Genomic DNA, 26,718 nt, shown 5'->3' with positions numbered 1-26,718 from the left:
ACTCCAGCCAAACAAACCAAGTGCATTTCAGCTTTGGGGCCTTTGTATTTGCTGTTCCCTTGGCCTGGAATGCTCTTTCCTCAAATATTTGAATGACTCACTCCTTTACTTTATTGGGAGTCTCTCCTGAAATGTCACTTTCCCAGAGAGGAGTCCTCTGGCCATCCTATGTAAAATGAACCTTCTATCACTCCCTAGTCACACCCTGCTACTGCCAATTATACTTCTCACTATGTGAAATCATAGTATTTATTATTTATTTTTTTTTTGTGTGTGTGTGCATGTTGTGTATCTTTCCCTCTAGAATGTAGATGGGGACTTTAGTCCTGTTCACTGCTGTAACTTTAGCACCTTAGAACAGTGCCTGCTTCACAAATAGGCATTATATATATATATATAATAATGTTCAATATATATAAAATAAATGTTAAAATAATGATAAAATATTGATTCTGGATTCAGCTTAATAACATTATTCCAACCGTAGTTATTTACTGTAAGAGCAAATAACAGTCCCTATAGTGAAACAGAAAATAAAATATTCTCAACGAATGACTACTATCCATTCGTGACAACTTGGTGAAGTTCTCTTTCCCACAATATTAAGTAGTAGACTGCTTTGCATTAATACCAGACAAGTCTTTTTTTTTTTTTTTCTGAGACAGAGTCTTACTCTGTTGCCAGGCTGGAGTGCAATGGTGTGATCTCAGCTCACCGCAACCTCCAACTCCCAGGTTCAAGCAATTCTCCTGCCTCAGCCTCCTGAGTAGCTGGGACTACAGGTGCATGGTACCATACCCAGTTAATTTTTGTATTTTAGTAGAGGCAAGGTTTCATCATGTTGGCTAGGATGGTCTCAATATCTTGATCTACCCGCCTTGGCTTCCCAAAGTGCTGGGATTACAGCCATGAGCCACAGTGCCCAGCCCAGACAGTCATTTTTATTAGTAATTGTTTCCATTTCTAAAGCTTCTTTCCAAGAACTAATGACTAACTTGACAGATTAGGATTTTGAAAGGGCAAAGTGAATACAGGGCCTATTCAACAATCCTAAACACATGTAAAGGGAACAGTGCTTCAGCAGCATGCCTGTAATCCCAGCACTTTGGGAGGCCAAGGTGGGTGGATCACTTGAGGACAGGAGTTTGAGACCAGCCTGGCCAACATGGTGAAACCCCGTCTACTAAAAATATAAAAAATTAGCCAGGTGCGGTGGTGGGCGCCTGTAACCCCAGCTACTCAGGAGGCTGAGGCACAAGAATTGCTTGAACCCAGGAGGCAGAGGCTGCAGTGAGCTGAGATCATGCCACTGCACTCCAGTCTGGATGACATGACAGAGTGAAGCTCTGGCTCAGAAAAAGGAAGGAAGGAAGGAAGGGAGGAAGGAAGGAGGGAAGGAGGGAAGGAGGGAAGGAGGGAAGGAAGAAAGGAGGGAAGGAGGGAAGGAAGAAAGGAGGGAAGGAGGGAAGGAAGGAAGGAAGGAGGGAAGGAGGGAAGGAAGGAAGGAGGGAAGGAGGGAAGGAAGGAAGGAGAGAAGGAAGGAGGGAGGGAAGGAAGGAAGGAAGGAAGGAGAGAAGGAGGGAGGGAAGGAAGGAAGGAAGGAAGGAAGGAAGGAAGAAAGGAAGGAAGGAAGGAGGAAGGAAGGAAGGAAGGAAGGAAGGAAGGAAGGAAGGAAGGAAGGAAGGAAGGAAGGAAAGGGGCATAGTAATACTTCCTTGTCATGTCATATTCCCAAAAGCCACTTGCAGTCAACATGCTTCTAATACGCTGACCAAACATAAAACACAAGCACTAACAGTAATAACCATAGCAAACAGGCTAGCAGAAACTATAAAGCCTGCCTGGGCAGCTACCTTACCTCTTTAGGTAAATCAGAAGTACTATGATTGCACCTGCAACAATGACGGGAACGATGAGTAACATGGTTATGTAGAGCGTGGAATTGCGCTTCTTACCTGGAGAATGAAAAGCAAACAGCAGGACTTGAGAAACAAAATGCTTTTAGTAACAGACCAAGCAGCAATTCTGTTAACTAGTAAGATCACAAATATTTCTGCTCCCTCCCCCAACCTATTTTCCAAAACTCTCCAATTATCTTCTGTTATCTTAACAGTTAAAAAAAAAACAAAAAGTCCTCCTCTGGTACCTGAACTTCCCTGGGTGAGCAAACACCTTAAAGATTACCTGAAATCAGGATATTTTTTTAAAGACAAACATAAGCTTTATTCTCTTTCAAAAACTCAGAGAATAGATCCTGGAACCATATTTGTTAATTTAATCAGAATGAGAACCCCTTAACTTTCATGGTCTCATTTAACTTTTTTTTTTTGAGACAGAGTCTCACTCTGTCACCCAGGCTGGAGTGCAGTAGCATGGTCTCGGCTCACTGCAACCTCCACCTCCAGGGTTCAAGTGATTCTTCTGCCTCAGTTTCTTGAGTAGCTGGGGCTACAGGTGCACACCACCACACCCGGCTAATTTTTGTATTTTTAGTAGAGACGGAGTTTCACCATGTTGGCCAGCTGGTCTCAAGCTCCTGACCTCAAGTGATCTGCCCGCCTCGGCCTCCCAAAGTGCTGGGATTACAGGCATGAGCCACTGGGCCCAGCCTCATTTAAAATTTTATAGAAATAAACGGACCATTCTAAAAATGACAAAATACATGTTATTCTCAACTACATAGTAAAAAAATGTAGCAAACTCTCTTATTCAGAATAGAGGAGGGCTGGGCTAGCAAGCTGTTCAAACATTCATAACAAATAAAAATTACTCTATGTACACATAATAATCATGTTTTCATAGCCTAAAATCACCATACAAAATCTGATAATAAAATTGTGTCATGTTCAGAAGCTGGGAAGCCAACACATTGGAATTATTTTGGTATATGTAATAGTGGATAGAATCTCTCAAATCATTATTGTCCCAGAAGCTCTGAGACAGATGTCAGTGACATGCACATTGTTCATTGTTCAGTAACTAGATTAAAAAAACTAGAATGCAAACTATTCAATACAATATTTCTTAACTGATTAAAAAACACTTCAAGATTTTGCACTGCTTTCAATGAATAAGGATAAGTAGTAACGAATGACTAGTAACTGGAAAATAGTTATAACAGACAGCAGGCACTGAGAATTTCTGTCTGACAGATACCAAATAACTGTTTGCTTTTAGCATGTAAACTGGTAACGTATCACAAAGGGTTTTTTTTTAAGTTATTTTAAGCTATTTTGCCATGAAAGACAGGTTTCTAAAATAAAACTATTGCTTCTTAGAATACCTTTAAACATACTGATTAATGTTAGTCAATCAATAAAATCAATGGAATGATTTTAGCTAAGACTTTTAACATTATCACAAAGATTCAAATAATCTTAAGATTCTAGTTTACATATAAGACTATATATGCCTTAGTACTGATTCAAATATGATTACTACAAACAAACATATTTCATTGTCAAACATAAACAATTTTCTGGATCCAAGAGAAAAGGTATGAATGTAGCCCTCTGTTAGTGTGCACACACATGCGTGCACACACACACAAATTAAATGACAAAGACTGGGCCAGGAGACATAGGTGTTACTTTAGGGAAATTACTTTCCCTCAAAGATCTCTTCCAGCTATCTGATTCTACAGTCAAAGCATTCCCTCTGAACTGTACAAACTGGCCTCACATCTTCACGTTTCTACACAGTACCTGGTAAAGTTTGCCTGTTTGCTTTTATATGAAAATATCAAATGAATTGACACAAACCCTGTCCTACAAGTCTGTACACCAACTAGTTTTCCAGAGATAGTGATTTTTAAATTTTATTTTATTTATTATATTATATTTTATTTTTCTGAGACAGTCTTACTGTCACCCAGGCTGGGTGGAGTACAGTGGCACCATCTCGGCTCACTGCCACCTCCACCTCCTGGGTTCAATTGATTCTTCTGTCTCAGCCTCCCGGGGAGCTGGGATTACAGGCATGAGCCACCGCTCCCAGCTCAGAGATAGTGATTTAAAAAAAAATTAATTCTACAAGTCATTAATAGTTTACTATATTTAAGGTAGAGAGCCATAACAAACCTGCAACATTATGGTGTCACTGTCTCTGGGAACAGATTACTACCTGAAAAACTGGACTCAGGTGACTGCTTCAGGTCCAACCTGGTTCAGAGCAGTGATTTCCAAATTTGAGGGAATATGGAGGTCTCCAGAGGAGTTTGTTAAAACAGCTTCAAGCATCTCACCTCAGCATTACTGTGTCAGAATCTCTGGGGTTGATGCCTCCTAATCTACCTGTATATTTAACAAATATGCTCTCCCACACCCCTCCATGCCTCTGCAGGTAATTTGTGGGCCTCACTCTCCATCCCAACCCACTCTCCCCACAAAGAAAAGAAAACCACTGTACTGTAGTGGCAAAAGCTCTAGCCTCAGCATCAGGAACCACTTGCTAGCTGCCTGATCTTGACTGAGTTATTTCACATTGCTAGGTCTCTCAATCTCTTCTTCTGATAGGGGTTGAAAATGAGTTTCTACAGGGATCCCTTCCACTCTCAGACTTGAAGAACCTAACATGGCAAGGTATCATGGAGGAGGTAGGGAGAGTTTGCAAGGGATGTTTCACTCTGCAGTCAACCCTCCACCACCAGGCAAGAGACTCTAGCAGCCCCCAAGAGCAAAGGGGTTTGTCCCTTCTCTGGCCCCCTCATTCACAAAGGGAGGAAAAGCGAGGAGAGACTGGAATAGGATGAGGAGTAAAGGGGAGAGGCTGAAAGAAGCTCGTGAGAGTTTTAGCAAGCAGCAGGAAGGGTCGTTGGAAAGCTGGAATCAGCCTTCCTCCTCATCGGCGTCATCTTTCTGGTCCTGGTAGTGAATGTAGATGACCAGAATGATAAAGCCGGTGAGGATGCAGAGGAAGCTGACGACCAGGTAGGCGATGCCCAGGAAGGGGTTCTTGCCAGCCATCCACAAGATGCTGCTGAAGATGCGGAGCTTGTGGCTGCCGAATGCACGCACAGGATAGTTGTAGGCATTGTTGACGCCGTAGGCGCCACGAGGTTGAGTAGTAGCCCTAACAGATGTGCAAATACAGCTCGCGGAATGTGGGCAGCGCCACCATAAGCATCCACACCACGAAGCCCTGGTTGATGAAGCCCATGTTGTTGGAGATGGGGCTGAACTTATCATAGACTGGCCGGCGCCAGTGGAGTGGGGGTGCTGTGCCATGCAAGGCCAGTACCAGGCTGCAGTTGACATGCAGTGGGTTGTGGAACTTGGGGGGGTAGTCAGTCTACTGGGCGATGCTGGTGCAGTGCGGTAGCTCTGGTGCAGTGTGGTAGCTCCGGTGCAGTGCAATAGCATGGCACCTTCATGCAGGGCCCGCAGGGCTGGCGCTGGTGCCACAGCGAGAAGGAATCATTGAAGAGGCTGTTGGTGATGGCGCTGCAGGGTGCGCGATAGGCAGGTGGTGCAGGGGATGTGCCCATTGACTGGGTGGTGCAGTGTGCTGGGCAGCCCGCTCAGCTGTGCATTGTCGCAGCATACTGCGTACCACCGGTTGTTCTGACAGAAGTTGGTCAGCACGTAGTAGGGGTACACGGGGCCCTGGAAGAGCTCAGACGGTGAGAAGTACCAGGCACATGAGCAGGTAGGCGGTGGTGCCCAGCCCTGGCAGGCCGTGGCACACACGGAACAGTTCCTGGTGCTCGGGTGGCCAGTGTAGTTGTACTCCAGCTCCTTGATGCTGCTGGAGGAGTAATAGAGGTCCAGACCGATGAAGGCCAGGCCCACATAGAAGAAGAGCTGCAGTGTGATGCTAGCCAACAGCAGCGGTTGCAGGCGGGGAAGAGCTGCCACGTCAATGTGGTGCTGTTGAGCTGGTGGGCGCCCCGGGAGGTGGTGCTCCAGGTCATGGCGGCCGCATGGGCTGACAGAGGGAGGACCAGCCATGGAGCGTCTCCCCCTGTGCACTGGGCCAGCCCAGAGGATGCTCATGGGGCCGGTTTTTCCCGCCAGCTCAGGTAAATCAGGCAATCTTAACTAGTTTTAGACACTATTAACAAAGATGCTATATTAAATATGTCATCTCATTAACAGTGATTACGTTTTCTTACTGATTACTTACCACTACTAAAATACCTAAAATAATCCTAACTATTACTCTTAAATAAGCACCTACTGTATGTTTGATACCATACTACATGGTTTTGCATGCTTATCTTATATATGCTATAATGACAGCATTATCTCCCATTTAAGCAGATGAGAAAGATAAGGCTCAGAGACCTTTAGTAAGTCATCCAGAAGGATTTAGTAAATAATGGTGTCCGGACTCAAATTCCAGTTCCATTGTCCAGTTTCAAAGCCTGCCTTGCTATATCTAACACATAGACTATCGCTTGTTTATATACACATTCATTTTTCCCACTAAGTCATGAACATCTAGAAAGCATCATCGAGGCCTGGCACCAGTCTTTTAGGCAGTCACTAAGATTACTCCACATGATTCCTGACTCCTGATATTCATACCCTGGTGTAATCCCCTCTCCTTGAGCATGGGCTAGACTAGTTGAGTCACTTCTAAATAATAGAACAGCAGCAGTAATGGGATGCCATTTCTAAGGTTACGTTATAAAAGACCATGTTTCCCATATTGAGTGTTCTCTCACACTCTATTTCTTGCTTGGATTACTCCCTTGGGAAAGCTAGTTTCCATATCAGGAAGTAGCCCTGTGGGGAGGTCCAAGTGGCAAGGAACTAAAGGAAGCCTCTGTATTCATTTCCTAGGGCTGTCTAACAAATTAACACAAACTAGATGGCTTTAAACAACAGAAATGTATCATCTCAGAGTTTTAGAGGCTAGAAGTCCAAAATGAAGGTGCCAGCAGGGCTATGTTGCCTCTGAGGGCTCTAGAGAAGAATCCCTCCTTGCCTCTTCACTAGATTCTTGTAGCTCCTAGGAATCCTTGGTGTTCCTTGGTTGTAGCTGCATTCCTACAATCTCTGTCTCCATCTTCACATGGCTTTCTTCCCTGTGTATCTTTGTGTCTCTGTGCTCTGTGTGGCTTTTCTTTCTAATAAGGATACTAGTTATTAGATTAAGGGTCTACTTTAATCCAGCATGGCCTCATCCTCACTTGATTACATCTGCAAAAATCCTATTTCCAAATAAGGTTACATTTACAGGTACCAGGAGTTGGAACCTACGAACATATCTTTTTGTGAGATACAATTCAACCTGCTACAGCTCCATCAACCAGTGAGGTAATGAGGCTTTCCAACAAACTACAAGAGTGAACTTGGAAGTGGATTCTCTGTCCTCAATCAAGTCTTCAGACAGATTTCAGTTCTCATTGCAGCTTGACTGCAACCTCATGAGACCTTCAGCTAAGCTGTGGTTAGACTCCTGACCCACAGAAACTGTGAGATGGTAAATATATGTTGGTTTAAGCCATTAAACTTTGGAGTAATTTGTTATGCAACAATAAACAAATGAATACAACCGTGCCTGGCACATAACTTGTTGAGCTTCCCAATTAATAGGGAATTGACTACCTCAACAACCTGTTTGACTTAGACAGCTGTTTAAAAAGTTCTTAGTTGGTTCTGTGTTGCCCCTTGGAGAAACAGAAAGGAAAGCCTATTCCTTCTTGCACCTGACAATACCTCAAATATTAGAAATCAGCAATCATGACTCCTCAAGGTTATTTTACCAATTGTTCCTTGTCAAGTTTTGAGATTCTTCAACATCCTGATTACCCTTTCAAGGATAGATTCCAGTCTGCCAATGCAACTCCTTTAATGTGGTGCTCAGAATGGAATACTGCACAATTCTGATGTGGCCATAGCTCTGTGTCAAACTTGCAATATTCCCTTCTGGGTGCTGCACTTATCATTCCTAAGATTGTATATGCCTTTTTGGCACATTTTAGATTACAATGTTGAGTCACATTGCACTTATAGTCAAATAAAGCCCCGTATCCCACCCCACCACACACACATCCATAAAGCACAGGTCTTTCCAGTCCTGTACGTGAGCCTGGTTTGCTCAGCCTTTCAATTAATAAATGAGTTTTTCAAACCTAGATACAGGTTTCTGTCTATTAAATGGCTCCACCCTTGTTTATGCCAACCAGCATGTAGGACAGTCTCTAATACTATACAAAGTGCAAATTTGATTATGCCTACCTTCTTTTTTTTTTTCTTGAGACAGGGTCTCACTCTGTTACCCAGGCTGGAGGGCAGTGGCACAATCTTGGCTCACTGCAACCTCCACCTCCCAGGCTCAAGTGATCTTCCCATCTCAGCCTCTTGGGTAGCCGAGACCACAAGTGTGCACCACCACAACCCGGTTGAGTTTTGTATTTTTTGTAGACATCTGGTTTCACCATGTTGCTTAGGCTGGTCTCAAACTCTTGGGCTCAAGCAATCCTCCTGCTTTAGTCTCTCAAAGTGCTGGGATTACAGGAGTGAGTCACTGTATCCAGCCTATGCCTGCTTTCTATATTTTTTGTTCGGTTTGCTAATAAAATGGAAATGAGACACAGAAGAAGATAAAACCATTTGGATTATGGTTTCCTAAAGAACTTTATACTGTAAATTAACCCTGTGTGATTTGAAAGTGATTAAAAAGAAAATAAATTTCAATCGTAAGTACTCTTTTCCTGACATCAAGAGAGCATGACAGTCCCTTTCCCCAGTCTATTTTCTGCTTCAGCTTAGTTTTTAAAGCATCGATGTTTTCAATTTAATAAAAATTCTGTTTTCTTACCTATGGTCATTTCTTGGCTCCAATTACTCCAGAGTTTGTCATCCTCATAGCAAAATTCATTTGTTTTGACTCTTATTCTGACTGCATTCAAAGTATCAGGAAGGACACCAGGGACCATGAAACAAGATGTATTCTTAGGTATAAAATAAAAAATATACAAGAAATATTACCAGTTTATACTTTTTTCATTGCTGTTGAATCATAATATAATTATCTGCTAAATTCTGTCTATGATTAAGACTTGGATTGCAATTTCAATTATTTTTGACTCTTGAAAAAAATTGGCAATAATTCACAGAACAAAGTAGTTCATTTTTCTCAAAGCAGCTCAGATTTATACTATGCTCCACCCCCAACTGCTCTAAGTCTAAGCTCAAATAGCTAATGTTGAATTTACCGACCTCCATATTTCTCTCAAATTCTGGATTCTGACATTTAGCTTCGTCCTTAACCTAGAAAATAAAAAAAAAGAGAGAGAATGAGTTCTAAATGTTTAAAAACCCATTTTTTTTATCACTTAATCATTTCTAACAACCTTTCCTTTTATCCTATTAAAAGATGACCAGGTACAGTGAAAAAAGGTTGGCCTTTTTAAATAAGTGGTGCTGGGTCAATTATATATGCATATGAGAAAAAAAAAAATCTTGACCCCTACCTCATAGTATTCACAAAATCAGTTCCTGATATATTGCAGATTTAAATGTGTAAGATAAAATACATACATACATAACTATAGCAAGCTTTTAGATGAAAATGTAGAAAATATCTTAATGACCTTGAAGAAGGGAAATATTTCTTAAACAAGACCAAAAAAAATAAACCCATATTAACCATAAAGGGCATTTTTAAATAAAGTCATTTATATTAAAATTAAAAACTTTTGTTGATCAAATGACACCTCATCAGGGAAACAAACAGGCAATGCATCGAGTATGAGAACATATTTGCAATTTCTGACAAAGGACTTGCATATATATTTTTTCCTACCCTACCAATAACGCAACAACAGAAAATTCAATAAAAAAGAAACCGGCAAAAGGCTCAAACAGGAACTTCACAAGAGGATAGGCAAGTTGCCAATAAACATCTGAAAAAGTGTTCAACCTCATTGGTCATGAGAAAAATGCAAATTAAGTGCACAAGATAAGAATGCACACACTTACCTGACAACACCAAGTGTTGTGAGGATATGAAGCATCTAGAACTCAAAATTTCTGCTTAGTAGTGTAAAAACTGGCACAACCATCTAGGAAAACTTATTATCTACTAGAGACAATCATATGTAACCTTATGACCCATATATGCCTATATAAATACCCAACACAAATGTACGTACATGTGTACCAAGAAACAAGTATGTGAATATTCATAAAAACTCCATTCATAAAACCAAATTGGAAACTATCCAAATGTCCATCAATGGAAGAGTGGATAAATAAAATGTGGTATATTCACACAATGGAATGAATGCAATGAGAATGTACCATCTACAGCTATAGGAAACAACATTGGTGAATCTCATAAACATAATGTTGAGTGAAAAAAGGGTGAACACAAAAAAATGTACATTCTGGGCCAGGCATAGTGGCTCATGCCTGTAATCCCAGCACTTTGAGAGGCTGAGGAGGGTGGATCACACGAGGCCAAGAGTTCAAGACCAGCCTGGCTAACATGGAGAAACCCCGTCTCTACTAAAAAATACACACACACACACAAAATTAGCCAGGCGTGATGGTGCATGCCTGCAATCCCAGCTCTCCAGAGGCTGAGACAGGAGAATCTCTTGAATCTGGGAGGCAGAGGTTGCAGTGGGTTGAGATCGCGCCACTGCACCCCAGCCTGGGCGACAAAGCAAGACACTGTCTCAAAAAAAAAAAAAAAAGTACATCCTGTATAATTCTATTTACATAAAGTTTTAAAAGTAACAACAAAATCAATCTATGGGATTAGAAGTCAGGACAGTAGCTGCTCTTTGGGAGGATAGCAACTAAAGGGGATTATGAGGGTGCTTCTGTGGTGCTGGTTACACGGGTGAAAAATCATTGAGCTATATAGGTTAAAATTTGTGTATTTTTTTTTTTTTTGAGATGGAGTTTCGCTCTTGTTACCCAGGCTGGAGTGCAATGGCGCGATCTCGGCTCACCGCAACCTCTGCTTCCTGGGTTCAGGCAATTCTCCTGCCTCAGCCTCCTGAGTAGCTGGGACTACAGGCATGCACCACCATGCCCAGCTAATTTTTTGTTTTTTTAGTAGAGACGGGGTTTCACCATGTTGACCAGGATGGTCTTGAACTCCTGACCTCAGGTGATCCACCCACCTCAGCCTCCCAAAGTGCTAGGATTACAGGCGTGAGTCATCGCGCCCGGCGTAAGATTTGTGTAATTTTTATTGTGTATTATACCTCAGTAAAAACTTTTAAAAAGAAGAGACAGGGAGCGAGAGATCAGTGTCCCTTATTAAATATAAGATATAAAACATGACTGGGTTGGAGAAAAGAAAGTGTAATGCAAAATTTCCCTCCACACAATAGAAGTCACTTGCTGTCTAATGTATAGATAATACTAATTTCCTTAAATGAAAGTATTTCAAAAATGGAGTAAAAAACACATGACAATCTATTGCTTAAATAGTCAACTTCTATCAAAGATACATTTAAACATGGAACAAAGGTCGTAACACATAGCTATTATTTTTGACATTTAATGTCATTCACTAAATGGTTTCTACCAGCATGTGTGAAGAGCTAAGATGCCAAGCAAATGATGAAGGGACATTCTTTCAATGTTTCATACAGGGGTTCAGAAAAAAAAACCACTTGGGGGCTACTATATTACTGGCCATTTAGAATCATAGATCTGTTGGGGAATCATAAGTGTCAACTACCAGTTGAGAGATCAAGTTGCAAACTGATGCCCCTCCTCCCCTGGACCATCTTCCATATATAGAAATTCCAAACTCCAAGAATCAATCTGTAGATTTAGATCTCTAGGCTCTTGTTCAAATGTAAATCCCCCTGCACAGTTTACTGGCTATTCAGAGACCACTAAGAGAAGGAAAGCCAGGGCAACAAGAAGTTAGTTTGCTGGGAAGTTTGGGGGTAAGGCGATGGGTGGTCATGGACAAGTTGTTCCTCACATCATTATTCTGTCATGAGCTACCTCTGACCACAGCCCTCATGTGATGGTACCAGTTCATGTTCCAGCATACTTCCCCCCTTAAGTGTAACACCAGGCAAAATAATTATTCAAAAAGAAAGAAAGAAAAAAAGCCTAAGCAGCAGAGCTCAAAATCAGTGAGCACACAAAAAAACTGATGATATTCTATGTCTACTAGGAGAGAAAACATTAAACTCAAGTGTACAAACAGAGTTAATTCCAAATAGAAAATAGTTCTGATCTAGGTAGGTAACTTCCATAGTGTATGTGTCCTCTTCAGTTCAGAAGTTTGCAAAAAAAAAAAAAACGTAACTCAATTCAATAATAATTTGTTAAGTGATGATTATGCATATGTCGTTATACTAAGTATTCTTGGTCAAAGTTTAACACATGAAGACCAACTAACCTTTGAATTCATACTGACTTATTAGCTGTGTGGCTTGTAGCAAGTTACTTAACCTCTCTGAGCCTTAGTTTTAAGGCTAAGATGTAGGTTAAAATGTACATCAATAAAATGTAGATTAAAATAGTTTCTATTTCATGGGTTGCTATGAGATACTGTATTAAGAAGCACATAGAAGAGTATCTTTGTAGCATGCCATAAACACTTAATGAATAATGGTTATTGCTATTAAGAGGAAGTACTGAGGTGGTCTCTAGTTGTTAAGAATCCAAGTTTTAGAGTTACAATTTTGGTTAAATATTGATTCTACCACTTACTAGAAATGTGACCTTAGGAATAACTCAGTTTTCTTATCTGTAAAATGGAGACAATATAACAGGACCTAGATCCTTAGGGTTATTGTGAAGACTAAATGAAACTATTCAGATATAGTGCTTATTAAGACACCTAGCACACAGTAATCACTCAATACATGTTAGCTGCTATTTAGTAGCAGGAACAGCACAAAGTAGATAGCACCTGACTCCTTCCTACAGGAGTCTATATTTTCTATTTTTAAAATATCAACTTTTAAGTTCTGAGGTACATGTGCAGGTTTGTGACATAGGTAAAAGTGTACCATGGTGGTTTGCTGCACAGATCAACCAATCACCCAGGTATTAAGCCCAGTATTCATTAGCTGTTCTTCGTGGTGCTCTCCCTCCCCCTGCCAACTCCCCACAGGCCCCAGTATGTGTTGTTCCCCTCCATGTGTTCTCATTGTCCAGCTACCACTTGTAAGTGAGAACATGTGGTTTTTGGTTTTCTGTAGTTTATATTTTCATTGGAGAGAAAATGCATATATGTGATAGGTTAAACAGCAAGAAAATAATGGAGTGGCAAAATGAATACTATAAGCAGCATGCGTCTCAGGATTTCAGAGATGAGAGAACGGTAAAGACTGGAGTAAACAAGTCTTATTTCAGCTTTCTGATAACTCCTTTTGTCGTAAATTCAAGCACAAGCCCCCTTCCACATGGAAGCCCTTAGTTTTTTCCCTTTGTTGTATTTCATAGGGCACTTAATTTCTGGTACTAATAATGATTATTACATTTCAGCAGAAGGATTCATAATGCAAATGCCCAGAAAAGCATTTGCTCTTCTGTTCTCCTGTGGACTTGGTCACTCCCTCTGTAGTTGAAATTACAGCCTGTCAACACTGGCTTATTTTAGCAAGCATTTTGAAAGTTGCATGATGAGCTAAAACAACTGGACCAAGGAATTTACCCACATGCGAGATGCTAGGCTCCTTTAAAAGCCAATAAAAAACATTTTGCTTCTAATGTCTAAAACTCAAACACACAAAGGATCCAGGGAGGTAGCAAACAAATGAGTGGTGCTGTCTTCCTGGTCTTAAGGCGCCATCTTATGGACATACACTCTTAAGGTACTATGATTTAAAATCTGGGCAAAAAATTCAAATCTAGTAAACAAAGAAACAAACAAAACACGACTTTCTGTTCCAAACAAAAAAGTGTGAGGCCCTAGTTTGTGACGTTTGCCCTGAAGCAGAACAACGGCATGGATGTCCTGAGATTATAGCACATTCTGGTCAATGTCCTACAGGACCTCTAATTAGCATGTTCTGCATTTGATTCTGAATAGCATACAGTCACATAATCCAACAAATACTGACTACTCAAATTTGATTACTTTAGTTGCCACAAACTCCAAGGAAAGAGAATGGTATTATCAGAGTCTCCAAGTGTCTGCGTGATCAATGTCTGCCTACTGCTCAGACCTCTTTTCCTGCTACATTTTGGCCACACCATCCTCCTTTCTGTTCTCTCACACATGCTAAGCTCATTCTTGCCTCAAAGCCTGTATCTGCTGACCCCCACACCCAGATCTTCGCATGGCTAGTGCCTGCTTATCATTCTGGTCTCATCTCAGCTGTCATTACTTCAGATGATTTCCCTACCTAATATTCCCTCTGGTTCTCGCAGTCACTCTACATAACCCCATTTTATTTTCTTCACAGCACTCATGCTCTGAAATTAGCTTTCTTATTTACATACATTTTCTATCATGGAGGATTCATGAAGAAAAAAAACTTGTCAGGTGTCATGTTCACTGCCTTAGCCCTAGCACACAAAAGACACTTAATAAAAATGTGTTGAGCAGATGACTTATTTTTAATAGGCCATTTTAAGGAGCCTACAGATGAATTAATAAATAGCTGAAACTTGCAGCTGATACTATTATACCATAAATCTTCAAGTCTTCCACCATGCCTCATTTTAGACAAGAAGTTTCATTATCACCATCATCATTATCATAAGGTGAAAAACATAAGAGCTATGTTTCATTGCTATTTCAATGCAAGATATTCAAGTAAAAGAAAAACAATACTTTTTAAAACCTTACGTTGAAAACAAGTGTCTCAGTTTGGCTGTTACTGACTTCTACTTCATAAGATAAGCATCTGCTAATAAAATTCTGTGGATCCTCCCATTGCACATATAGGTTACCATTGTGGAAGAAGAGCTTTTTAATATGTGGAGGATCAGGTTTCACTGAAAGACAAAAATAGAACACAAGTAAGCTTCCAAAGTTTGATTACACACACACACACACACACACACACACACACACACACACACACAGAGTCGGCGGCCCTCCATATCCATGGATTCTGCATTCATGAATTCAGCCAACCATGAACTGAAAATATTTTTTAAAAAAATAGTTTCTGTGCTGAACATGTACAGACTTTTTTCTTCTCATTTCCGTAGATTATATAACAACTATTTACATAGCAATTACACTGTATTAATAAGTAATGCAGAGATGATTTAAACTATATGAGAAAATGTGCATATTCTATATGCAAGTACTATGCCATTTTTAAAATCAGGGACTTGAACATCCATGGATTTTGGTATCCTTGAAAGTTCCTGGAAGCAATCCCCTACAAATATTGAGAGATAACTGCATATATATGTAGGGTTCATAAAGTTAAATCAAAACAGAGCGGACGCATTTAGTGACCTTTCATGGTCAGATATATAGTTTTAAAATTTCTGATTAGCCACAATTATAGAGAAGTTTATTTAAAATATGTGAAATTTAAATTTTACTGGCTAATAAAATGGATTTAAGGAACATATTTGGGGTATCTGGCAGATGGCATGAACTCTGACCTGCAGCTGGTTAGAAAATGGCCAGGGTATAATCAGGAAATCTAAATGTAACATAGAGAATAAAAAGGTGCTTGGGTCCAGATGTACTTCTACCTGATGAATAACAAGGGACCAGATACGAAGGGCTTCCCTAGTTGTCACTTATTAATGCCAATCAAAGACCACCATTAAAACACTGGCTTAGAGCTGGGCGAAGTGGCTCAAGCCTGTAGTCCCAGTACTTTGGCAGGCCGAGGCAGGCAGTCTGAGACCAGCCTGGCCAGCACGGTGAAACCCCATCTCTAGTAAAAATACAAAAATTTGGGGGTATGGTGGCGCACCCCTGTAGTCCCACCTACTCAGGAGGCTGAGGCAGAATAGCTTGAACCAGGGAGGCAGAAGTTGCAGTAAGCCGAGATTGCACCACTGCAACCCAGACTGGGTGATGGAGCAAGAGTCTGTCTTAGGAAAAAAAAATTGGCTTAGTCTCTGACACATGCTGCAACATAAATGCACCTCAAGGAAATTATGCTAAGTAAAAGAAGCCAGTCACAAAAGACAAATACTACATGAATCCACTCCTATGAGGTATCTAAAGTAGTCAAATTCAAAGAAACAGAAAGTAGAAAGGTGGTTGCCAAGGGCTGGGGGAGGGGAAATTAATGTTTAATGAACATAGAGTTTTGGTTTTGCAAGATAAAACAGTTCTTAAGATCTGCTGTACAACAATGTGAATATACTACTTAACACTACCAAACTGTACCAAACATTAAAGTGTTTATGATGGTAATTTTAATGTTGTGTGATTATAACCACTGTTAAGAATAAAATACACTGGGAGGCCAAAGCAGGTGGATCACCTGAGGTCAGGGGTTCGAGACCAGCCTGGGCAACATGGTAAAACCCCATCTCTACAAAAAATACAAAACTTAGTTGGGAATGGTGGCACATGCCTGTGGTCCCAGGTACTCGGGAGGCTGAGGTGAGAGAATAGCTTGAGCCTGGGAGGTCAAGGCTGCAGTGAGCTGTGATCACACCACTGCATTCTAGCCTGAGCAACAGGGTGAGATCCTGTCTCAGAAAAAGAAAAAATAATTTATTTTAAAAAATGCATTAGCCTGGTCAATTTACCTTTTCAGGAGTCAGCTACACTTAAGACCAAGCAACAGAAGATAATGGGTAATTAAGAGAAAACAACTTGAAGATATCTTCCATCTGAGAAGAATCTTCCTTCTTCCTTTATGCCACCATTAATATCCAGGGAGAAAACCAGCAAAATAAGCCTGAAAGGTCATCTAGGATAATATGCCAAACAAAGAGAAGGGCTCTGCTTCAGCTTACTCCACTGGGCAAAATACTCCAACTCCACTCCCTTGGCCTACAAAGTAAACTGACTTTGGTACCCTATTAGAATTTACTTCCCCATGACTATTTGAAGAGATGGGAAATAGTGTTCTGCTCAGGGACTTGGGAGCACTTGTCAATGAATAGTTATTTGCTTATAAATCATCTGTATACACTTAGCCAGAATCTGAGCTCCCAGTTGGAATATTTCAACAAATAAGCCATTACACTTATGGAATTTGCTTTAGTAATTTACAAAATGAGTTAATATGCTTTATGTCATTTGGACCTTATGACAATTTTTTTAGATTGAGAGAGACTACTATATTTTCCATTTTACAGACAAGGAAATATTTGAAAGAGGTTTATATGCCTTGTGGAAGAGTTAGAACCTAATCAGATATTTTGCACAAAGTGGAAGAGTTAGAACCTAATCAGATATTTTGTGTTCAAGTTGAGGGGGCTTTCTAACAGGCTGACATGCAGCTGGCACCCACAGGTATGGATATATTGGTTTTTCTAACTGATCAGTGACCATGCCATACAGAATTTAAAATATTTTGAATATCAACTGATTATACTACCTTCAATCTATACCTTTTCTGAGACAGACTGTTCAGGAACTCTATATGATCACATGAGCATTGTCTTCTTAAGTATCGGGAGAATAGATCAGACGAACTGGGTTCCTGCTATGATTTGAATGATTATCTTCTCCCAAACTCATGTTGAAACTTTATCCCCAGTGTGGCAGCATGGAGAGGTTGGGTCTTTAAGAGATGATTGGGTCATGAGGGCTTTGCATGAATTGATTGATCTATTCACCGATTAATGGATTAATGGGTTATCATGGGAGTGGGACTGGTGGATGTGTACCAAGAGGAAGAGAGATCTGAGCTAGCATGCTCCCTCACCATGTGATGCCCTGTGCTGCCTTGGGACTTAACAGAAAGTACCCCCAAGTAAGAAGGCACTCACCAGATTTGGCTCCTTGACCTTCTACTTCCCTGTCTCCAGAAATGTAGGAAATAAATTACTTTTCTTTATAATTTACCGAGTTTCTGGTATTCTGTTGCTTATAACAGAATTTCAGAAACTAACAAACAATGAACTAAGACAAATCCAATGTTGGTTCTACAACTAACTGTTCTAAGTCTCAGTGTACTCATAAGTAAAAAAGGATGAAGCATCTGGCACATGTGCTGAGTAAATAGAATTTCCAAGTTGGCTTCTTTAAAAAAAATCTATCAAAGAAAGTTACACATCAATGTAATCCCTTGTTTCTGGAAGATCTTAAAACCAAAATGATTGCTTTTTTATTATTTGTATTGATTGTGCAAAAGATATAACACACTTTTTATCCACACCGTCATAGAGGACTTCTAAAACTTACCACGGGAAGTTAAAGGCACTATTTTGAAGGATGGTCTAATTTTTCCTGCATTATCCTTGACCATTATTTGGACACTGTTTTTTTCAAAACTGGAATCCTTCACTTTGGTCAGATCAAAGGAACAACCAAAGTATTGGTTATCTGTATAGATCTTTTCACATTGATGAATGTTTTCCAAGTTGCTGTGCCTACAAGATAAAATGAGACAATCTTCTGCATTATATTCAACAGGTATTCAAGAAATAAGAGCAGGCTGGGTGCGGTAGCTCACACGTGTAATCCCTGCACTTTGGGAGGCTGAGGCAGGCGGGATCACTTGAGGTCAGGAGTTGGAGACCAGCCTTGCCAACATGGTGAAACCCTGTCAGTACCAAAAATACAAAAAATAGCCAGATGTTGTGACGCCTGTAATCCCAGCTACTCAGGAGGCTGAGGCAAGAGAATCTCTTGAACCTGGAAGGACGCAGTGAGCTGAGACTGCACTACTGCACTCCAGCCTGGGCAACAGAGTGAGACCCTTACCCCCACCCCAAAAAGAAAGCAAGAAAAAGAAAGCAAGCAAGAAAAAGAAAGAAAAATAGGAAGGCAGGCAGGCAGAATTCTTTTTTTTTTTTTTGAGACAGAGTTTCGCTCTTGTTACCCAGGCTGGAGTGCAATGGTGCGATCTCGGCTCACCGCAACCTCCGCCCCCTGGGTTCAGGCAATTCTCCTGCCTCAGCCTCCTAAGTAGCTGGGATTACAGGCACACGCCACCATGCCCAGCTAATTTTTTGTAATTTTTAGTAGAGATGGGGTTTCACCATGTTCACCAGGATGGTCTCGATCTGCCGACCTCGTGATCCATCCGCCTTGGCCTCCCAAAGTGCTGGGATTACAGGCTTGAGCCACCGCGCCCGGCCTAGGCAGAATTCTTTTTAATGACTGAAGATGTCCATGAAAACCAACAGGCAAGAGAACTTAAAAAAAAAAAACAAAACCTATTTTACAATGTGACTCATTTCATATGCTAGGAAGAAAAGATTTTTTTTTTTTTTTTTTGAGACAGAGTCTTGCTCTGTCTGCCCAGGCTGGAGTGCAGTGGTGTGATCTTGGCTGACTACAGCCTCCACCTCCTGGGTTTCAGTGATTCTTGTGCCTCAGCCTCCTGAGTAGCTGGGATTACAGGCATGCACTACTATGCCTGGCTAATTTCTCTATTTTTAGTGAAGACAAGGTTCACCATGTTGGCCAGGCTGGTCTCAAACTCCTGACCTCAAGTGATCTACCCGCCTTGGCCTCTCAAAGTGCTAGGATTACAGGTGTGAGCCCCCGTGCCCAACCTAGATTGTTTCTTTATGATGAACACTGGTACTGTCAGCAGCTATGGAGACTATAGGAGCCTATTTCTTCTGTATAAGAGAAGACATTGTAAGGCTGGGACTAGAAGGTCCCACCATTCCTCCTCTGGTCCCTCTGCCCTGCTCCTTCCTGGTTTCTTGGCTTGTTTTGCTCCCTCCTCCCTGCTTCAGCAGAGGAGGAGTAGGAGGGCTACTCACATTCTTCTCTCTCTCTGACTCCCTCGAGCACTCACCTCCAGTTTATCACTCCCCCATCCCTTGACTATGGTTTCTTTGTTGGGATTTCCTAATCCTGACCTCTCACTTCAGAACTAGTCCCAGATTTCCTACTGTTCCATTCGAGTGTCCCACCATTGCCTCAAATCCAGTGTCCAAAACACATCATGCACCCTCTTCCCTGCCAAACTGTTTTTTCTCCCAACATTCCCATTTCCATCAGTCAGAGCTCATTTCCTTTGGGCTCCTAGATTAGATAATTTTAAATCACCTTCCCCCCTTTCTGTTCGCTGTATTCTATCACCAAATTCTGTTCTTTCTTCCTTTGGAAAGCTTCCTGGATCCACATCTTCTATGATATTCCCATTGCCCACACCCTGAGATTCATACCCTAATGACTACAGGCTCCATTGCCTCTTCAGATTGACCTTCCTGACCTTCATTATTACTGTCCTCGAATCACTGCCAGGTAAATGTTCTAAAACACAATGGCTTTGTAAGTGTCTCATTCTACTGTGTGGCATTAAATGTCTTCCATAAGCAGTATTGTAGGTACCTTATTTCCCCTTTCACTTCTACACATACCTTTCCCCAAAGATCATCAGCACCTAGCCCAGCGTAAGCAGACAATGTGTTTATTAAACTTTTAAAAAAAATCTAGGCTATCAGAGAACTCTGTTTTGTAGTAACTGGCAGAAGACAGAGAGTCAGGTCTTACATCATCAGCCACAAAGGGAGTTGCACAAAAGTTTTGTAGAAAAGGAAGACAATTCTAAGAAAAATTTACTAAGAGTAAACAGTCTCAAATCCTTAACCTGTTACCTCAGAATCCTCTGTAGTACTCTGAAATGCAGGTTCCTCAAACCCTCTTCCAGAGAATCTAATTTAGAAGGTTTTTGCCAGAACCTAGGAACCAGCATTTGAACAGCAATTCTCCAGGAGATTCTACTGCAAATCAGGTTTCTAAAAAAAACTCAGAGCTAATGTATTTATTCCTTCAAAGGCTGCACAAAAAAATGCTTCAATATAGAAAATGCTTTTTTTTCCTTCAATAAGTAGTACGTAAGCTTTTCCCCCTAGTTGCAGCCTCCTGTGGTTTATGAAGAAAACAGTGTTGTAAAAATAAAGTTATTGTCATGACTAGTTTTTGGATCAGACAGTCCTGGAATGTTTTCCGCCCATGGCCAAAAACAGAAACTGAAGAAACTTAATGATATTTTTCTTACATAACTAAAGAAAGCTATGTGTAAAATTGTTTTTTAATGGTGAAAGAAACTCCTTGAATGCACAATCTTCTTGATCCCTTTTTTATTTCTGTACCCTCAGTATTTTGCATATGCTCATGGATCTCAGATACAAAATTTTAAAACAATTTTGTTGTAATTTAGAAATAGTTATAGAAGGGAAAAAATGGATAGGTAACATTTTTTGAATTCTTGTGAAACATTAACCTAAAACAGCAGGTGATTCCTGTTAAAATTATACACTGAATTTATCTGCAGAATCACACTGCAGATATGAAAAGTAAATTGGCAAATTGAAGACTATTCTCCCAACTCAGAAGATGATTAATGTGGTAAAAAAAAAAGTTCCCTAATATTCACTGGCATGACTAGTCTGCAGCTCTTCAGGCCAGGGTCTGTTCAATGCCAGACTATCCCTGCAGGAACACATGTCATTGCCCTAGGGCTTCAATGAATTATTTTGATTTCAAAGAGTGACTCCAGGCCAGATGCGGTGGCTCACGTCTATAATCCCAACACTTTGGGAGGCTGAAGTGGGTGGATCACTTGAGGTCAGGAGTTCCAGACCAGCCTAGCCAACATGGTAAAACCCCATCTCTACTGAAAAATACAAAAATTAGCCGGGTGTGGTGGCATGTGCCTGTAATCCCAGCTATTCAGGAGGGTGAGGCAGGAGAATCACTGGAACCTGGGAGGCAGAGGCTGCAGTGAGTCGAAATCACACCACTGCACTCCAGCCTGGGCGACAGAACAAGACTCCATCTCTAAAAAAAACAAAAACAAAAAAAACACTCCATGTTTCCTAGTTAGAGGTTAGAGAAAACAGTCTTTGGCAGTTTGATGTGATTTATACTGGTACCTAAACCATTTCTGGTGCTTGCTAATGAGCACTGTGCCTTGACTCCCTTTCTTTTGTGGCTTTTGTTAGAAAGGATCTATATAGGGGAAAGCAAGAAAGAAGGAGGTATGGGTTAGGTACTAATTCTGTGAGACAGGGGAAGAGGCCAGCACTGAGTACTGACTACATCTGCAAGGGAGTGTGGATTAATAATAATAATAATAAAAAACAGTATTGATAACTATCATGGATTGAGTGCTTACTCTACATATGCTAGCAGCTAGTTATGGCTCTAAACACTAGCCCTCACAGCAACCTTAAGAAGGAGGTACTATTATTACTATCTCCATTTTACAGATTATAAAACTAAGGCTGAGAGAAAAAGGACTTGCCCAAAATCACAGTGATGAAAGGAAAAGAGTCAGGATTTCAACCTAAGCAGTGTGGCTCCAGAAAGAATAATCTGTGGGGTGGTAAGGGCATAAGATACAGAATCTGTATCAGCACCATCCAATAGAACTTTCTGGGACTATGGAAATGGTTGCTATCTGTGCTGTCCAATACAAGAGCTGCTCATCACTTGTGAAAGTGGCTGGCGAGACTAAGCAACTGAAGTTTAATTCAATTCAATTTTAATTCATTTAAATTAGAATGTAACTAGCTACATGTAGCCAGTGGCTCCTATACAGGATGGCACAGATCTACACTACAGAAAGAGCCCCTGCTGATGACCAGCTCTGGGATCATGTATGACAAGAAGTAGTAAAGGTGAAGTGGCTCATGCCTGTAATCCCAGCACTTTGGGAGGCCAAGGTGGGCTTGAGTCCAGGAGTTTGAGAGCAACCTGGGCAAGATGGCAAAACCCCATCGCTACAAAAAATACAAAAATTAGCCGGCTATGGTGGTACACACCTGTGGTCCCAGCTATTTGGGAAGCTGATGTGGGAAGATGGATTGGGCCTGGAAGGTTAAAGCCACAGTGAGCAATGATCACAGAGCAAGACGCTATGTCAAAAAAAAAAAGTTGGATCCTTGATATCTGACCCCTCAGATGCTAGTGACCCACCACTATCTTGGGATTGTGTCTTGAGCCACCTCCAGTGACTATACAGACTGTGCCCTGCAAAAAGACATCAACTGATGGCTGAAAGCCAGCCCAAGTATCATCTGCTGTCAGCTTTGGTGAGAGCTTGCTTCAGCCCAGAGGAAGAGGAATGCTTTTTCAAATTGGTCAGTCCAGTTTTTCTTTGTAATTCATTCACCTAGAGGGAACATTCTTTTAACAATTTACATTGAGACTTGTGTTTTTTACTACTATATCCCCAAGGTATCTCCCTATTTTTGTCTTGAAAGAGCCCCAAGGATTAGGCCACCATCTGCCTGCAGTGCTACCACCATTCTAATAGCTGGGAAAATGTCTTACACAGTCTGCCATGGAATGAGATAGTTTTAAGACTTCCTCCCTTCTTTTCCAGCCCCTTATATAGATATAGATTCTTTAAGACTTTCCCTGCGGTTTTACCAATAATGACTCCAGGGAAAACAACAGGGGTTAATAGCATAATAAACACATGCATGCTACCAACTCACAAGACATCTTAAAGGCTTGTGTAATGGCTCTCCCTAAACCTTACTGCAATATCAACAGCCTTAGTAAGGCTTAGTTCTTTGGCCCCTTCTTAGCAATCCTTTAGGGAGCTAGATCTACTCAATCCTTCTCTCTTTTTATTCATGAATGGTAATACTCCTCAGTTACTTATAACTCATAAGTCATCAGCCCAACCCTGAATATTCTCTAGCTTTGGATCCTATCAGACATTCAAAACTTATTTATGGGATATTTACTATATATCAGGCACCAAGAGAAACAAGACACAGCTCCTGCTCTCAAGAGAAACTGCAGCCTGTAGCAAGCTACCACCAAGTGACAGGAAATAACAACACAATGTGCTGGGTAGTATGCCACAAGAAACTGCAAGGTGCCGTGAGACAAGAGGAAAGAGTACATGTCTAGACTTGAGAGGTCAAGGAAGGCTTTCTGGAGAGGAAATGGTGTCTGAGCTGAGCTAAGAACAAAGAAGAGGCAACCAGGTGAAGAGGAAAGGCCTAGGCTACAAGAGGATGCAGAATGCTTCTACTATTCCGTTTGAATATTCTGTTCGAATTCCGGTGTTCTGTTTATTTGAAGAATCAGTCTGAGGAACTGAAGGAAGTTTGCTGTGGGTGAATGGTGGGCTGCAGGGGTGGGGCAGGGGTGCATGGAGGCAGATGCAACTGAGTCTGGAGAGGTTGACAGGGGCCAGGTCATAAAGCAATTTGTCTGTCGTGGTGGAGAGTTTGGACTTTAACCTAAAGCCACCAGGGAGCCACTGAAGGGCTTTAAGTAAAGGAGAAATAACAGGTACCAAGAGTGAGCAGATGCAACTACAAAACCTTAAATGAGATGTACATGATGGGGGGAAGAAACAGACCTCAGACATAACCACACAGAACTTCTGGCTTCGCCTGAAGCATTTCCCAACTTTGCCAGGAAGATCCTTCCACCAGGGAGGAATAAGGATGTGAATCCCAGGGCAATTTTAGAGGTTTTCATCCAAAAATGTATGTGATTGTTTCTTTTGCATTCTATTTCATGATATAGCCATGAATGTTTTAATGTACCAAAAATTCTTTCCATCATGTCACCAGGCAAAATAGACACTTTAGCATGAAAGGTCATGTTTCTCCAGTAGCTTCACAAGTCCTGGACATGGTCCCTCACATCCCATTCTCTCAGAAGCAGTCTTAACAAATGACAGTCAAGGGTAGTATGACGCAAGAAATTGCAAGGTGCCATGAGACAAGAGGAAGGGACACATGTCTAGACTTGAGAGGTCAAGGAAGACTTTCTGTAGTGGAAATGGTGTCTGGGCTGAGATAAGGACAAATAACAAGGTCACGTGAAGGGCAGACTGCCTATGCTAGGTCTCCCCTTCTCTACCCTGATATCACAATGATTAAATATCTCCATTTCTCAAAATGCTCTTCCCCAGAGGCCAGCCTCAGAGAAACTCCCTCATCTGGGCAGTCTGCCTCCTTCACCAAAGCCTCCCAGGGGGAGAGAGGTCAGGGCACAGTGGCTCACGCCTATAATCCCAGCACTCTGGGAGGCTGAGATGGGTGGATCACAAGGTCAGGAGTTCAAGACCAGCCTGACCAACATGGTGAAACCCGGTCTCTACTAAAAATACAAAAAAAAAAAAAATTAGCCAGGCATGGTGGAGGGCACCTGTAATCCCAGCTACTCAGGAGGCTGAAGCAGAGAATTGCTTGAACCCGGGAGACAGAGGTTGCAGTGAGCCGAGATCGTGCCACTGCACTCCAGCGTGGGCAACAGAGTGAGACTCTGTCTCAAAAAAAAAAAAAATCTTCCCAGTCTCCTCTCCATCCACCCATCCACCTTCCCACAACCCTACCCCAAGCTCCAACCTAACTTCCCATAGGAATCTATCTATCCCTCTGCAACAGCCTTCAGCATACACTATCTTATTTAATTTAATGCAGGTCACTGTATCAGGCACTATCTCCTCCTCTATATTTTAAGCTTCAGGAGAGAAGAGACATGTTTTTTGTCTCTGCTGTACATTCAGTGGTTTATCCACAAGGTGTTCTAAATAAAAGTTTACTGAATTAAACCAGATTAACTTGGCCTTCCTTTCTTGTTCTGTTGCTAATAATTCTAGGCTCTAAAGGAAATGATGGAAGACTAACTTAGAAATGTAACAAACATTGTAGTAGATATAGTCACAAATACCAAATACTAAAGGATCAAATATCAAAACATCAAAGTTATTCTACAGGAAGCTAAAGAATACTTTTTGAGGCTGAGTGTGGTGGCTCACACTTGTAATCCCAGCACTTTGGGAGGCTGAGATGGGCAGATCACTTGAGGCCAGGAGTTCGAGACCAGCCTGACCAACATGTTGAAACCCTGTTTCTACTAAAAATACAAAAATTAGCTGGACATGGTGGCACATGCTTGTAATTCCAGCTGCTTCAGAGGCTGAGGCAGGAGAATCACTTGAACCCAGGAGGCAGAGGTTGTAGTGAGCCAAGATCGCACCACTGCACTTTAGCCTTGCTCTAGATAGAACAAGACTCTATCTCAATCTATGAATCAATAAACAAACTACTTTATGGCTCCAGACATGATATAATTTTCCTTTTTAAAAACAGACATCAGGCTGGGCGCAGTGGCTCATGCCTGCAGTCCCAGCTACTTGGAAGGCCAAGGCAGGAGAATTGCTTGAAGAGGAGATGGAGGTTGGAGTGAGCCGAGATTGTGCCATTGCACTCCAGCCTGGGCAACAGAGTGAGCCTCCATCTCAAAAAAAAAAAAAATCAATAACTCATATATTGCTAGGGGGAATGTAAGGTGAACTAACTTCTTTAGGAAACAGTTTGGCATTAAAAAAATAAAACCAAATATGCAATTACTATATGACCCAGCAATTACACTCTTGGGCATTTATTCCAGAGAAATGAAAAGTTATGTTCATATAAAAATCTGTATGTGAATATTTACAGTAGCTTTATTCATAAGAGTGAAAAACTGGAAACAACTGAGATATCCTTTAATGAATGAATGGTTTAAAAAATTGGGAGGGACATCCATATCACGTAATACTACTGACCTATAAAAAGTAGTGACTTCTTGATATGCAACTACTTGTACAGATCTCCAGGGTATTACACTGAATTTTTTTAAGCCAGTCTTAAGTGGTTATATACTACAGGATTCCATTCCAGTAACATTCTTGAATTAATAAAATTAAAGAGATGGAGAACAGATTAAGGTTGCCAGAGGTTAGAGGCTTGG

General features: G+C 41.2%; 2 protein-coding genes across 3 annotated transcripts in view; both read right to left on the bottom strand.

Moving 5' to 3' along the window:
- IL13RA1 (interleukin 13 receptor subunit alpha 1) overlaps window positions 1-26,718 on the bottom strand; it is a 68,259-nt gene that overhangs the window by 18,718 nt on the left and 22,823 nt on the right. The window contains exons 5-9 of one of the 2 annotated variants that reach the window (XM_008989812.5): window positions 18,226-18,413; window positions 14,734-14,882; window positions 9,171-9,221; window positions 8,770-8,902; window positions 1,859-1,955 (exon numbers count right to left, since the gene is read on the bottom strand). In XM_008989812.5, the coding sequence (XP_008988060.1) occupies window positions 1,859-1,955; window positions 8,770-8,902; window positions 9,171-9,221; window positions 14,734-14,882; window positions 18,226-18,413 (618 nt within the window). The remainder of the gene's footprint in view (window positions 1-1,858; window positions 1,956-8,769; window positions 8,903-9,170; window positions 9,222-14,733; window positions 14,883-18,225; window positions 18,414-26,718) is intronic. The other variant, XM_078362465.1, reaches the window with a different exon arrangement.
- On the bottom strand, window positions 4,710-6,044 carry LOC103790353 (cell cycle control protein 50B). Its single transcript, XM_017968598.4, is given in 5 exon segments — window positions 4,710-5,058; window positions 5,060-5,319; window positions 5,366-5,453; window positions 5,455-5,836; window positions 5,839-6,044. Coding segments are annotated over 5 exon segments (1,035 nt in total). The 5' UTR covers window positions 5,912-6,044; the 3' UTR covers window positions 4,710-4,826.

The sequence above is a fragment of the Callithrix jacchus genome, chromosome X, assembly GCF_049354715.1.
Source record: "Callithrix jacchus isolate 240 chromosome X, calJac240_pri, whole genome shotgun sequence".
In the NCBI taxonomy this organism is placed as follows: Eukaryota; Metazoa; Chordata; class Mammalia; order Primates; family Cebidae; genus Callithrix; species Callithrix jacchus.
Note: the sequence above shows the minus strand (reverse complement) of the source record. Positions and strands in the feature narration are given on the sequence as shown.